This window comes from Geotrypetes seraphini, chromosome 15 (assembly GCF_902459505.1).
Source record: "Geotrypetes seraphini chromosome 15, aGeoSer1.1, whole genome shotgun sequence".
NCBI classification, from domain to species: Eukaryota; Metazoa; Chordata; class Amphibia; order Gymnophiona; family Dermophiidae; genus Geotrypetes; species Geotrypetes seraphini.
Window position 1 is genome coordinate 30180820 of NC_047098.1, and position 15875 is coordinate 30196694.

At 41.5% G+C, this 15875-nt stretch overlaps 1 protein-coding gene across 2 annotated transcripts in view; it reads left to right on the plus strand.

Annotated features, from left to right (window-relative positions):
- Positions 1-15875, plus strand: part of DPH1 (diphthamide biosynthesis 1) — a 187314-nt gene that overhangs the window by 99992 nt on the left and 71447 nt on the right. For both annotated transcript variants that reach the window (XM_033922691.1, XM_033922690.1), the window contains exon 5: positions 537-691. In XM_033922691.1, coding sequence (XP_033778582.1) covers positions 537-691 — 155 coding nt within the window. The remainder of the gene's footprint in view (positions 1-536; positions 692-15875) is intronic.

A 15875-nucleotide genomic window follows, 5' to 3' on the forward strand; every position in this document is an offset into this window, starting at 1 on the left:
GAGAGAGAGTTATATGCTAGGGAAAAGCCAGGTTTTCAGTTGTTTTCGGAATAGTTGGAGGGAACCCAGGTTCCATGTGCTCTCCCCTGCTTACCAGCTAAATTTTTCCCAGCGAACTTGTTCACTACATAAAGTTTAACTAGCTAAAAAAAAAAAATTAGTCAGCATTGATATCCGATGATGATTTGATGAAGTTAGGCAGACTGATTAGTCCTCACAACCTGAAGTTAACCAGATAAATTTTATATATTCCACAGACTTGATGACTATTGCCCTCTGTGTGTCTGTGAGCAGGGAGAGGGGAGTCCTCTATTCTTGTGTCTGGATCACTGGTGGAGGAATGACATCGTCACAGTGCTAGAGGGAGGGGTGTCACTGTGCCACTGCGTACCTTTACCTGTGACTGTTTCTTGGAAATATGGATTGTCATTGTGTGCCTAGACTTTGTCACAGTGGTGGGGGAAGGATGTGCTTGTGATTGTTATGCTAGGGGGATTCTACCAAGTGGTGAATTATCTTGTTGCTTGCATTTCTAGTTCCCATTGATGCAACAAAAGGGATTCAGATGCTGTACGTGTTTGTGGATATCAAGATTGACACATCCCATTTCTTAGAGACCTTGCGCTTTAACTTTCCCCCAGGCCGAACTCTGGCACTGGTCAGCACCATCCAGTTTGTGTCAGCAATACAGGTGGGTCTGGGAAGAGGATAACTAATTTTAGAGCGAAAAGGAACAGCTGAATTGCTTAGAAAAAAATCTTAGTGGTTTATTTAGGTGTTGTGGGTACCAGGGTTTCATCGGAAGAGCTGACTCCTTTGACCCCAACAGAATTGGCATTCCAGTTTTCAGACTCAGTAAATTGGTTATCATCATGCATCTAATTCTGTTATGAACAAACAGATATTTCTCTAAATAGCAACATAAAATCTAATGAGATCAGAGCTACTGTGGCTCTCCTGAAGTTTGCTTTGCTGGATACTATTTTTAAAGCAGCAACCTGGACCTCACATCTTTGTATTATGCTGCTTGAACCAGTCCAAAGTAACAGACCATGCATTTGGTTGAACTGTACTAGCCAGTCTGTCTGTGCGATACTGTAGCTGTCTTGCTCTATTTTTGTGTGTGCTGCTCCTGAAAGTGGACAATACATGAAAAGATGAGCAACCTTGAGTTTGAAAGTCATGTTTGTCTGACTAAATCCTGCTTGTTGATGGAAAAAGCATTGTTGCTCCCTATAAAGCCTTAGACAGCAGGATTGATGATACACACAGTCCCTCTCATTTCTTCAAAGATTGCATTGCATTATATGTTGAGCTATGGAATTAACTAAGGAGCTGAGGAGACTGTGTACAGGAATGACCACGCTGGCTCAGAACTTTATACTACACTAAGATTAAGCTCTGGGAGTATTGTTCTATTTCAGTGATATGCAGTGACATCACCCACTTGCGTGCCTGATCAATTCTTTGATGCTTTTAGTACAGCAGACTTTTTATGACAGGAGAAGGTGACTTAAAAGCAAAGTTTTAAAAACACCTTCTCTGTAGGCTGCTAAGAGAAGGAGGTAGATATAGACATGATACAAACCATGGAATGTTGCTACTAGTTGGGTTTTTGCCATGTACTAGTGATCTGGATTGGCCACCGTGAAGATGGTCCACTGGGCTAGATGGACCATTGGTCTGACCCAGCAAAGCTATTCTTCTGTTCATCCAAAAGATAGCAAGCAAAAATGATGTCAACAATTTCTGTTAGTCATGGAGGGTTATATTACGGAACAACTTGACTGCTATCTCCAATGTTTTATACTTCACAGTTGTTTTTCAGAAGAAATCATAGTATAGAAACGGTTGTTTCAGCATCTATTATCTAAGGGACACTGCGTTATAGTGATTCAGTTTGAGCAGTGCTTTTGATTTAGTTGATTTTGATCGTATGCTGGAAATTTTAAATTATTTTGAAATTGAAGGTTCCATTTTGTCATGGTTTCAAGGTTTTTTTTTGATTGAATGATACTATACTGTGAGAAAAGATAAAAAAATTTTCAGATACCTGGTATCCTTTGAATTGAGTGGGGTACCACAAGGGTTCCTCACTCTCTCCCCCATCGTTTAATATAATTATGCAATCTCTGGGTTCTATTCTGGATCAGACAGGAATTCAACATTACATATATAGAGAGAGAAATGATATTAACCAGTATCCTCATTTTTTTTTTTTATTCTTTATTTATAATTTCAATATTACATATCAAGTTCAAACTTGTACAGAAAGTAAAAGTTAAGTCATCAAGAATTATACATATAAAGAAAATATACTTCCTAAAGCAATCAAATATGTGCTTAAATTCCACTTAAGTCCTCCAAATTAGGATCTAAAATGTTACCAAAAGCAAGACTAAAGGTAATTGTAATCAGAAGAAAAATAAGGTTTAATTAACTGAGGACAGGACTATCTCTTTTCCTTTGTATTACATGACATTAGCTCTTTTCTTTTTCCAGTCGTGACAATGATAAGAACGTGGACAGTTGGAAAGGTTCAAAGAAAACAAATTTTTGTAAAGAATAATGCACAATACATGTATACGGATGATGCAAATAGAAAGTTGCCTCTAGAGCTAACATTCCTGGTTTTAGAAGTAAAAATTCTCGATGACGTCTCTGGATATCATGAGCTAAATCTGGATATATTTGTATTTTTTGACCCAAGAAATCTTTCTGTTTATTTTTAAAGAAAAGTTTCAGTAACCAATTTTTATCTGGCGCTAAAGCAACCGTCAGAATTAAAGTTAATGGTATCACTTGTTCTTTATCAGAAAGTTCTCAGTATCCTCATTTTTAAGAGATACAGTTTCCAATATAAAGATCTGTTTTAATATTATTGAAAATTGGATTTCCATGCAACAACTTTAAACTGAATAAAAATTTTTTAAAAAGTTTCTGTGGCTTGGTTCCAAGAAAGACCGAAGATATGTTCCTACAATTTCTATAGATAGGAATCATTTTCCTCTTGAATTACATTCATGAATACTAGGAGTAGAATTGGATAATAACTTGTCCATGTATTATCATGTACAATAAGTAGTTAAACAATGTTATCTGATCATAAGAAAACAGAGAACTATAAGGAAATATTTTGAGATCCGGATTTTAGTGCAGTCCTTGATTTTGTCTAGAATCAATTACTGCAACCTAGTATTGCTCTAAATCTCTTATTAATCAATTACAGTTGGTTCAAATTTCAGCTGTAAGATTAATATGTACAACCTTATTACAGTAGACTTTATTGGTTACCTTTTGGAAGCTAGAATAAAATTCAAGTTAGGAATTACAGTTTATAAGATCTTAACAGATAATGTTCCTGATTATCTGTCAAAGCTAATGTCATTGTATTAACCCTCTTTCTAAATATCAAATGAGAAATTCTTTTCAATTGAAATTTCCTTTGGGCTAAGAATGTAAAGTCTATTAGACAGTTTTCTTTGTCAATTCAATGTCAACTGGTTAATTTTTGGAACTAACTTCCTTTGGGATTATGTGTCTGTGGGCATTATCTTTGGTGCAGAAAACTTTTAAAATCTTTTCTGTTTCCATCTTGATTGATTTTAAATTGGGCTTAATTATGTTATATAAGTTTTATGTTTTAAATCTGTAATTCCTGGACAGAAGAAAGGACTGCCAATCCATTCTATTGTGCCAAGAAAACTTGATGATGTTCATCAAGTTCTTAGGACTCGAATATGAGTCGATGGCACCTAACAAATTCCCGGACAAATTGGTCTGTTTTTTAATTTCTGTTATCCGTCCTTGAACTATTTAGGTAAAGGCGGAATAGAAAAAACTTGTTAAGATAAGGTGCTGTTAATAGGGGATCTGTATCTACTGCTAGCTTCAGGAAGGTATTTGAATCTTTGCAAAAGGTATTTTTCCCATGCAGATGCAAAGAAGGGTGACCAAAATGATTTAAGAGGGTTGAACTATTTTCATATGCGAAAAGGCAAGGGAAGTTTGAAGAAGAGATGGCCAAGGGGCGATAATAAGAGGTCTATAAAATCCTGAGTAGAGTAGAACAGTTTATCACAAATTGTTTACTTTTTCAAAAATTAGAAATACTAGGGATTGGCATTCCAATAAGCTACTAACTTGTACATTTCAAACAAATCAGAGAAAATATTTATTTCACTTAATGCATAGTTTAGCTCTGGAACGCGCTGCCAGAGGATGTAGTAAAGGCAGATTGCATAGCTGGATTTATAAAATGTTTGGACAAATTCCTGAAGAAAAGTCCATAAGCTATTATTAAGGTATACAGTATATGGAGAAGGCCATTGCTTATTCCTGGGGTTAAACAGAATAGAATCTTGCCACTTTTGGGGGATCTTACCATATAGTTGTGTCTTGGATTGGTCACTGTTGGAAACAGGATGCTAGATTAGATGGACCTTTGGTCTGAACCAGTAAGGCAAATTTAGGTAGCATGGAACCTGATGCTGATAGACAGTTTCACCAGTACCATAGCAGGAGATAACTTGGGGGTCCAACGATTTATCATAGTGTAAATACTGGATTAGAACTGAACAACAGAAGAACAAAGGTTTTAAACTTCAGAAGGACTGACTTGAAGACATGAATGATTTAGGATAAATAAGTCTTATTAGAACAAGTGATCAAAGAGGCAACATTAAAAAAAGGCCTATTGAATAGCAATAAATGTTTGCAGCAGACATGTTAGCAAGGGGAAGTGAGTAAAGAGACCAGAGCAGTAAAGGACAAAGAAAAAAGTTACAGAAAAATAGACTTCACTGTTTAACATTCTTTAGCAATACAAACGTTAACACAATCATTGTAACACTTTGGGCTCCTTTTACTAAAGTGCACTAGCGTTTTTAGCGCACGCAGGATTTTAGCGCACACTAAACCAGCGCTATGCTTCTAGAACTAACACCAGCTCAATGCTGGCGTTAAGGTCTAGCTCGTGCGGCAATTCCGCGCGTTAAAGCCCTAACGCACCTTTGTAAAAGGAGCCCTTTGCCTAGAGATCCTGGCTGTTGAATGTAGGTGTGTAATAAGGTAGGGATCTGCAATGTGAAGAATGTGTGTTGTGCCTTTAATACAAATAAAAGCATTGTAATGTACTTTGTGCTATATTTGAACAATGTCTGAAAATCAGTTAAGAAAAATAAGAATATAGAAAAGGATAACCAGCACCAAATGTTAAGAGAGACATCCTTGACAACTGTTCAACTTACACTCCAAATAGAGTTTTGAGATCTAATGAACAGAATTTATTGACTATTCCCTCGCTGAAGGTTATCAATACAAGACGGCAGTTTATTTTTTCGGTTACCGCACCACAGACTTGGAATGCCCTTCCAATGTTTTTAAGGGAAGAACAGGAACTTGGAAAATTTAAAAGTAATTTAAAAACATTTCTCTTCAAAGATGCCTTTGAAAATTAATTTTAATACTCCATATGCCCTAACTAATTTTATCTTATAAAATTTTAATTGTTATTTTGTTTACCTTCTGTATCTTTCCCTTTATTGTTTCTACTTTACTATATTGATTTGTATTTCATTTCCCTATTTACCCAATGTTATGAGTATGTTAAGTTAAATTTCAATTCCTTGTCAGTATATAAATTTTGTTTTGTATTGTATTGTTTCCCATCAATATGTAATTTTAAACTGTTCATCGCTTAGAAGTATGATTAAGCGATTAATCAAAAAACCATTAAACTTGAAACTTGAAACTTGAAATGAGGATGCTTAATAACGTAGGGGAAAGACTGTTATGTAAATAAGCAGATGATTCATCCATTTTAGGTGGGACTGCTGAATATAAAGTAACAGAGAAAGTGACAGCAGATAAAGGCCATATGGCCTATCCAGTCTGCCCATCCATATCGTCTGCTGTCTCTTCCTCCCCTAAGAGATCCCACATGCCTGTCCAAGGCTTTCTTGATTTCAGATACACTCCTTCTCTCCACAAGGAGGTCATTCCATGCATCCACTACCCTCTCTGTGAAGAAGTATTTCTTTAGATTACTTTTGAGATAATTCCCCTTATATACCCTCTCGTCCCAAAGCTTCCTTTCAGTTGAAAGAGATTCACCTCTTGTGCAGCTATGCCACAGAGATACAGTGGTGTGCAAATGGCTGGAACCACTTCTGAATTTTTCATTCTTTCAACTTTTTGGCTTTCTATTTTAATTTTTTTGTTGACCCAATTCATTTGGCTAGTAGAATCAGCTTTTTATTCAAGCTTGGCCTTAAATTTCTCAGTTTGTTAAAGTTGCCATGCTAATCGATTTTATGCATAAATTGAGTAATGTACTTCGCTGGCCAAAAAAGTACATACGAGCATCATCCTTCATATTCTTGTAGGTGGCCTTGAAAAAGGCTGTTTTGTGTGTCGGTGATGGCTCAGTATTTGGTGGCAAAACATTACCATTTTTCAAAATCAGTCTATCTACAAAAGTAATAATTGATCCAAATTTATTCAAAAAACATAATACATTTTCTTTGAATCCTCAAGACGGCTGTCAGAGTATTTAACTCAGACAGTATTGGCCCTTATCTTCATCGATCCATTTTTCTTATATCTTAATCCATTTTATTCTTTTTTTTTTTTTTCTTTTTCTTTTTATATAAGAATTAAGAATTTATCTTTAATAGATGTATCACCCTCTCCTGATATGAAATCATGTTTCATTCTTCTTCAGGGTCGAACCATGTAATTGATAGAACCCACTGCTATGCTCCTTCACTGACCTCTCGTCTAAGAGAAAATGACCATGCCATGCACTATGTGCCTTGGAATAATGCTGATATGTTATTATAAAAATGCTATAACTAATAAATGAACAGCGAATAAAATAATGATAAAGAAATATTCAGCATATAATCAGACAGCACACAGGAGAGAAATTTACAACATGACTGAATGCTGGCCAATCTATTCGTGTAAAAAAAAATTCTCTAACCAGGGCTGTACTCTGTCCACATTTTTATACTTTTTATAATGTCACTAGAGGATCATCTGATCTGATAAAGCATACCTAACTTTACCCTGGACATGTCCTGTTCCTAATCCGCTTCCCAGCTCTCATGGGTCTCCTTGTCCATATAAGGTGATCGAAACATTCAAGATAATGAAAGGAATAGACTTAGTAAAGACAGGTTGTTCACCTTCTCCAAGGCAGAGAGAACGAGAGGGCACTCTCTAAAGTTAAAAAAGGGGATAGATTCCATACAAACGTAAGGAAGTTCTTCACCCAGAGAGTGGTAGAAAACTGGAATGTTCTTCCGGAGGCTGTTATAGGGGAAAACACCCTCCAGGGATTCAAGACAAAGTTAGACAAGTTCCTTTGATCTAAGGGCCACCATGTGAGCAGACTGCTGGGCACGATGGACCACTGGTCTGACCCAGCAACGGCAATTCTTATGTTCTTATACAACTGGAGTCAGCTTTTTCTATTCTGCTTGGCCTGGACCTTTGGCCAAGGAAAGATGAGTCATCTATAGACAGTGTTCAGATCTGCATGTCCAGCTGAAAGTTTGTTTCCTTGAAAATGCAGGTAGTTTACTGGGAAATACATCAGCCATTTTTTATAGACTTAGGTTTCAGTCTGTGCCATTTTGTATGCCTTCCTTGCCTCCAGCAACTTAGACAGGTCAGGGCCCATCTCATAAAATACTGTGCTGAGAATTTAGTGGCCGTGTTGTATGCACCCTCATCACTTGCACTTACTTGCATGATGTTGCACTGTTGGATGGTGGTGTCCTTGTAGAATCAAAACTAGTACTTAAAATTACATTTGTAAGCCTGAAATCTTTTGTGGCACCCAGAGCTTGCAAACAAATTTGATTGTGTTTTTTTTTTTTGTTTTGTTTTGTTTTTTTGGGGGGGTTGTTTTTTTTAACATGATCAGAATAGTAGATCTGGGAGAGTTTACATCATTTGATCCATCTGGATTTCAATAAACACTTTGATAATGTTCCACAAAGAAAACTGATGACCCCGATAGCTAATCTGGAGTTAAAAATTATGAGAAGTTGGTTGAGCAACAGAAGTTTGTGTGATGATTGGTGGGGTCCATTCTAGGGAAGGGAGGGTAACCAATAGGTGCCACAAGGTCTTTATAAGTGACATTACGGGGAGGCTTTGAAAAGGCAAGTTTGCTTAATTGTGACTAATACAAAAATCAGCAAAAGAGGAAATATGCCAGATGAAAGAAGATACATTTTGGAGGAGTAGTCAAGGGTTTTGGAACTGTTTAAATCATATATTGGAGGGACATAAAGTCAAAGGCAGTATACCATAAGAGAGGGGGAGAACTGGCATTCACAAAAGAACATGAGGAGTTATACCACTTCTTTGCTCCTGCAAATGATACCTGTTCTTATACATTCAAGTGTGCTATTAACTTTACCAACTGATTTTTTCCCACTGAAGTCCTTCAGATCTTCATTTGTAATGATCAATTAATCCGATGGCCTGTGTGAAGGTGGATGTTAGGAGCTAAGGAAACATCCTCTCAAAGTGAGGAGAAATACCATAGATATGTTCAGATTTTTAGGAGGCTTCGGTAAAGTACCTTAAGACAGCTTGTAAACCTAACACCATCCCATATGTAATGCAACCGGTACCTTCTTTTTATGTTTGGGCAGCTTCATTCCTAATCATTCTGCATTGAGCTGAGCAAAGAGTCTCTGCCTGGAAAACTTGTCATAATTGTATTAAGTGAGCTTGGTGCAAACTATCACACCCAACTTATTCGATGACCTTTAATTTTAAGTATTGATTAATTGAGAAGTTAAAAAATGATTGTGAGAAAATACGTTTTTTTAAATCGGGCACCTTGAACATACTTTCAAAAGAGGTGGGAAGAGTCTAAACAATGGCAGAATTCAAGCCTTCTTTGCACTGACTCAGAGGGACAAGGGTGAAAGAGAATGTCAATGCAGTAGTCAGATACTAAAGAGCAAAGTGGCCATTTTCTCTGTTATTGTGCCATTTTCGATGCATTTGAAACATACGTCTAGTCTAGCATGATAACTGAGCAGAGGTCCCAGTAGCTGCATAATGTATGATTATCTAAAGAATCATTTGGCCATAAATTTTATAAATTAAGTGCCATCTTTGTTATGAAGGTTGGCAATAATGGTGTGGCACAGTTCTCTTTCTGTTTGATTTTCCTCTGAACTTTGACACAGACCTGAGACCAGAGAGACAGTTGAGGAAGGGGAGATCCGCTATCGTAGTGGGAGACTCAATCTTGAGAGAAGTGGACAGTCACATAGCCGGAGGGAGAGAGAACCAACTAGTGACATGTCTACCGGGGGCAAGAACGACGGATGTCATCAACAGAATTGAGAGGATCCTGGAGGGAGCCGAGACGGAGGAGACAGCAGTAGTAATCCACATGTAGTAATCCACATTGGAACCAATGACGTCAGCAGGAGGAACTACAACAGGACTACACTAACCGATCCTGGGGAGGAAATTGAAACTGAGGACAAGGAAGATAGCCTTCTCGGAGATCCTGCCAGTACCGAGAGCGGACGCAAGGAGGCAGAGCGAACTACAAGCAATAAACGGTTGGCTGAGGAGATGGTGCGAAGAGGAGGGTTTCCACTTTGTTCGGAACTGGACAACTTTCTTGGGGAAGAACAAGCTCTACAGGAGAGACGGACTGCACCTGAGCACGGCTGGGACAAGGATGCTGGCACGCAACGTCCAGAGCGTCATAGACTTGGCTTTAAACTGAGGAGAAGGGGAAAGCCGATAGTCGATCTGACCTCGACACATCGGACAATAGTATCAAATAAAGATACTGAGCAAGGACATTGTAAAAGAGGGCTCGGGACTGAATGGGAATTTTTGGAAAAAGGACCTAAGGACGCAATGCAGGGGCTCAGGGCACAAATGAAACTAGCAATCAGGATCAACAGAGAACAACAGGAGGCAGAGGGGCAAGGACATTGTAAAAGAGGGCTCGGGACTGAGTGGGAATTTTTGGAAAAGGGACCTAAGGACGCAATACAGGGGCCCAGGGCACAAATGAAACTAGCAAGCAGGATCAGCAGAGAACAACGGGAGCCAGAAGGGCAACCAAAAATGGGGAAACAGGCTGAGGACAGAACAGACACAACGCAGGTGGAGGATGACCGAGACGAGGTTCGGGGACTAGCAGCCCATGAGGGGGTCGCCAGGAGTGCCAAACCACGAGAAAAACCAGCAGGGAAGGCAAACAACCGGGACTTACATTGCCTATACACCAATGCTAGGAGCCTAAGGGCCAAAATGGGAGAGCTGGAAGTCATAGCCAGCAAGAAGGACCTAGACATAATTGGAGTCACAGAAACATGGTGGACTGATGACAATAAATGGGATGTGGCCATACCAGGTACAAACTCTACAGGAGGGACAGGACACACAAGAAGGGTGGAGGAATAGCGCTATATATAAAAGACTCCATACCCTCAACCAGGATGGAAACAACAGTAAAGGCGGATGGCTTAGAATCACTATGGGTTAAGCTACCGGGAGGAACTGGAGCAGATATAAAATTGGGATTGTACTATCGCCCACCTGGACAATCGGAAGAAATCGACCAGGACCTGGAGACTGAACTGAGGCAGGTATGCAAAAGCGGAAGTGTGGTGGTGATGGGGGACATCAACTACCCTGGGATAGACTGGAGTATCGGGCACTCAAACTGCACGAGGGAGACCAAATTCCTGGAGGCCACGAGGGACTGTTTCATGGAACAGCTGGTCACGGAACCAACACGGGGAGATGCCACTCTTGACCTAATCTTCAGTGGTCTAGGGGGACCCGCAAAAGAGGTGGTGGTACTAGCCCCACTAGGAAACAGCGATCACAACACGATCCATTGTAGGCTAGAAATTGGATCATCAAAGGTGAAAAGAACCACAACAACGGCACTCAACTTCAAAAAAGGAAATTATGATGCCATGAGGAAAATGGTAAGAAAGAAACTCGACGGAAACACAAGGAAGATGGAGTCCGTAGAAAAAGCCTGGACCCTACTCAAGGACACGGTGCACGAAGCACAGAACCTGTGCGTCCCCAAGTTCAGGAAAGGGTGCAAAAAAAAAAAAAAAAATAGAACAAAAAACCCAGTGTGGATAACAAATGCAGTGAAAAAGGCGATAAGTGACAAGAAAGCATCATTCAAAAAATGGAAAAAGGACCAAACAAAGGACAACCAAAAGGAGCACAAAGAACACCAGAAGGAGTGTCACCGAGTGTTTAGGAAAGCAAAAAGAGAATATGAAGAGAGACTGGCGGGGGAAGCAACAAACTTCAAATCATTCTTCAGGTACGTTAAGGGGAAGCAACCAGCAAGGGAGGAAGTGGGACCCTTGGATGATGGAGACAGAAAGGGAGTAGTAAAAGAGGAAAAAGAGATAGCTGACAAGTTAAATGAGTTCTTCACGTCAGTCTTCACGAGGGAGGACACAACCAACATTCCGGAACCCGAAGAGATTGTAAATGGAGATCAGGACGATAAGCTGGTCCAACTAGAGGTAAGCCAAGAAGATGTCCTCAGGCAGATAGACAGGCTAAAGAGTGACAAATCACCAGGTCCGGACGGCATTCATCCAAGGGTACTCAAGGAACTAAGGAACGAAATAGCAGAGCCACTTTGACAAATATGCAACCTATCCTTAAAAACTGGAGAGGTTCCGGAGGACTGGAAAATAGCAAATGTCACGCCCATCTTCAAGAAGGGTTCAAGGGGTGACCCAGGAAACTACAGTCCGGTGAGCTTGACCTCGGTCCCGGGAAAGATGATGGAAGCGCTGATTGAGGACAGCATCTGTGAGCACATCGAAAACAATGGGCAGCTAAAGTCGAGTCAGCATGGCTTCTGCAAGGGTAGGTCATGCCTCACAAACTTATTGTACTTCTTTGAGGGGGTAAACAGCCAGGTGGATAAAGGGGAATCCATAGACATCATTTACCTTGACTTCCAAAAAGCCTTCGACAAGGTACCACATGAAAGACTGCAAGGGGGGGTGCAAGGGGAGGTCCACCGATGGATCAAAAACTGGCTAGCAGACAGGAAACAGAGGGTTGGAGTTAAGGGCCATTACTCAGACTGGCAACGGGTCACGAGCGGAGTTCCGCAGGGGTCGGTGCCGGGACCGCTCCTGTTCAATATATTTATCAACGACCTGGAGGCGGGAACAAAATGTGAGCTCATTAAATTTGCGGATGACACCAAACTATATAGCAGGGTTAAAACTACGGAAGACTGCGAAGATCTCCAAAAGGATCTGACGACACTGGAAGAGTGGGCCAAAAAGTGGCAAATGAGCTTCAACATAGGGAAATGCAAGGTCATGCATGTGGGGAAAAAGAACCCGATGTTCACTTACAAAATGGGGGGATCACCGCTAAGGGTAAGTAACCTTGAAAGAGACCTGGGAGTGATGGTGGACACAACATTGAAGACGTCGGCGCAGGCGCCACAGCCTCAAGGAAAGCAAACAAAATGTTGGGTATCATCAAGAAGGGTATCCGACCAGGACGAAGGAAGTCATCCTGCCACTTTATCGTGCAATGGTGCGCCCGCATCTGGAATACTGCGTCCAGTACTGGTCACCGTACCTCAGGAAGGACATGGCAATGCTTGAGGGAGTCCAGAGAAGAGCAACTAAGCTAATAAAGGGCATGGAAAACCTTTCATATACTGACAGGCTGAAAGAGCTGGGGCTGTTCTCCCTGGAGAAGCGGAGACTTAGAGGAGACATGATAGAAACCTTCAAGATCCTGAAGGGCATAGAAAAAGTAGACAGGGACAGATTTTTCAAATTATGGGGAACCACAAGTACGAGGGGGCACCCGGAGAAATTGAAAGGGGACAGGTTTAGAACAAACACTAGGAAGTTCTTTTTCACCCAGATGGTGGTGGATACATGGACCGCACTTCCGGAGGCTGTGATAGGCAGAAGCACGTTACAGGGCTTCAAAGAAGGTTTGGATAGGTTCCTAGAGGACAAAGGGATTGAGGGGTACAGATAGGAGTAGAGGCAGGTTATAGGGATAGGAGTAAGAGGTAAGTTATAGAAATAGTCAGGGATCACTGCTCAGGCAATAGGCCTGATGGGCTGCCGCGGGAGCGGACCGCTGGGTGAGATGGACCTCTGGTCTGCCTCAGCGGAGGCAACTTCTTATGTTCTATTTTGAAGTGATCACTCCAGGCTGCTTTCTCTTTTTCTGTGGGAATTTTGCCCTCTACCATATGCAGATACCTTAGGTGGCCAAATGAACACAAGTCTTCAGAAGAATTCAAGTTGGCTCTATCTGACACGCTGTCAGTTGTGTGTGTCTTCTTGATGACTGCACACAGTGCCTGAGAGGGCTGAGCTCTTGCCTTAATTCAGTGCCACTGTTCTCTTGCTAGAATGTTTGTCAGATACTTTGTACAGTTTTTCATGGCGGTTTCTCTGCTCCTCCCACTCCCAGGAGGTGCTGCTGGAAATGTCAGTGTGCAGAGCGGAGTGCCTGGCATTTTAATGCGGGGGGAAGGGAGGCTTAGCCTTCTTCCTCCTTCATGACCCAGAGGCTGTCTGCAGGATGCTGGCAGATGAATGGCAGTGCCAGGCTCAGGAGCTCACTGAGGCCTGCATGAAACTTCTCATTTCATCAATGCCTCGTTCTAAACTTTTAAGGCATGTTTCTGTTGCAAGCAGATCAAGGAAAGTTTTCCCTATGAAGCCTAAATATTCTGTTTAGCTACCCTTAATATCACTGGACTTTTCATCCCCGTCCTGACAGTATCATCTGCCTCCACCACGCCAGGATTTACTGTCGCACTATGTTGTCGATGCCCCCCACCCTCGAGTTCTCTCCTCATATTGTCAGCACCCCTGCCCCACTTCTATCTTTGTCTTATTTTTTTATTTAGTTGCATTTTAAATCAAGCATATATCATGCATTAGGAAAAAGGTTCAACTGCATTATATTTATTTAATCCCCTTTAAGTCACTATTGGGCAATAAATTTGCAAACTAGTGTCCCAAAATGGTGAAACATTCATCAAAAACAACAAATAGATTTGGGCGGAAAAAAGACCGCGGGTGAGTCGCCGAGTCTTATATTTGGGCAAGGGCGAGGGTGGGTTGGCGGTACCTAATGTGCTGAAGTATTACCAGGCGGCGCAGCTGCGAGCACTCTTGGAGTGGCAGACTCAAGCCCCGAAACTTTGGGTGGACCTTGAACAGGGCTTGGAGGGGGATGTGCCCTTACTACATCTGCCGTGGGTCCCGGGGAGTGGGGGGGGTAGATGTCGGATGTCCTCCGTCCGGACAGCGATGCGGGTGTGGAGAGCGGTGCGCTGTGTGCTTTTACAGGGGCGGCGATATTCTTGGTATGCCCCTTTGCGTTTTAATCCTGAGTTTATTCCGGGAAGGGGGGCCGGGGTGTTTAAGAGGTGGGAGGCTCAGGGTTTGGTTTGTTTGGGACAATTTTGCGATTTGGAAACGAAGAGGGTGAGGTCTTTTGGGGAGCTCCAGCCTCGCTACCAGTTGTTGCCCCGGGATATTTTCCCCTATTTGCAGGTGGTTCACTATGTTCAATCCTCTGGTTTCCTGACTGAGATGTTGGGGGGTAAAACAGGATTTGAGCTTTTATTGGGCCCTGTGGTTCGGAAGGGAGCTCTGTCGGCGATCTACAAGTGTTTGAATTCTGGGGGGGTGAGTGTATTGCCTTATGTGACGTCCTGGGAGGGTGATTGGGGTGCCCCTATCCCGAGGGAGGTGTGGGTGGAAATTTGGCGGGCGATCTCTTCTTCTGGTATTGCTACTTTGATTGTGGAAAATGGGTTTAAAGTTCTGCTCCGGTGGTATTATACCCCCCTGCTATTGGCCAAGATGGGGAGGGGGGGTGGGGGTCTCTGTTGGAGGGGTTGTGGGGAAGTGGGCTCATATCTTCATATGTGGTGGTCCTGTAGGATTGTGCGGGATTATTGGATCGAAATTTTTGATCATATCTCTGTCATTCTGCAGCAGAGGATTCCAGCAGACTGGCGTCATGCCTTGTTGTTTTGGCATGAGCTGGACCTGGAACGGGGAGAATCCACCTTTTGCATTTTAGCTCTTACTGCTGCCCGCTTGCTTTTGGCCTCTAGGTGGAAGCAACCGGTACCTCCATCATGGCAGGAGGTGGAATTGAAGTTACACCAGTGGCAACTCTTGTACCGCCTTACAGCGGCTCAGCATGGGCTCCGCCATAGCTTTGCTCATATATGGAGGAATTTTCGCTCCCTTACTTGACTTCTGTGGGACATCTACTGTGGGGGGTGGGTCTGTTTGGTCTATGCTTTCCTTTCGGGGTACCTTTTTCTTTACTTATTGCTCTTTGAACCTTTCCTGTCCACTGTTGGAGTGGGAGTCTGGGCTTGTCTGGGCTTGTCACCGGGGGTGGGGGGGGGGAGGGGGAGGGCTTGGGACGTTGTTGATTCTGTATTTTTGCATATTTTATTGTACAACATTGTTTTTCTTATTTTGTTCTTGAGAGCCTGATTATTGATTGCCTTTGTTTTCGCTTGTGATGTGTACTGCCTTGCTCTCTTGTGCATTTTCTTTATTAATAAAAATTTCAATTATAAAAATAAAAAAAAAAACAACAAATAGGAGCACTAAAAACTTAAAACCACTTTATAAACTGCCTGAAGGAGCTCAGAACCATGAGATGGTGTAATGAACACGACCAGGATAAAACCCTGTTTAGTGTTTCAAATGTCTATCATTGCTCCCTTTTGGAGTTGTTTATAAAGTTGTTTCATATAGTGTAAAAAAAATTTTAAATAAAAGTGCAAAAGTGTTTCACTGATTCAC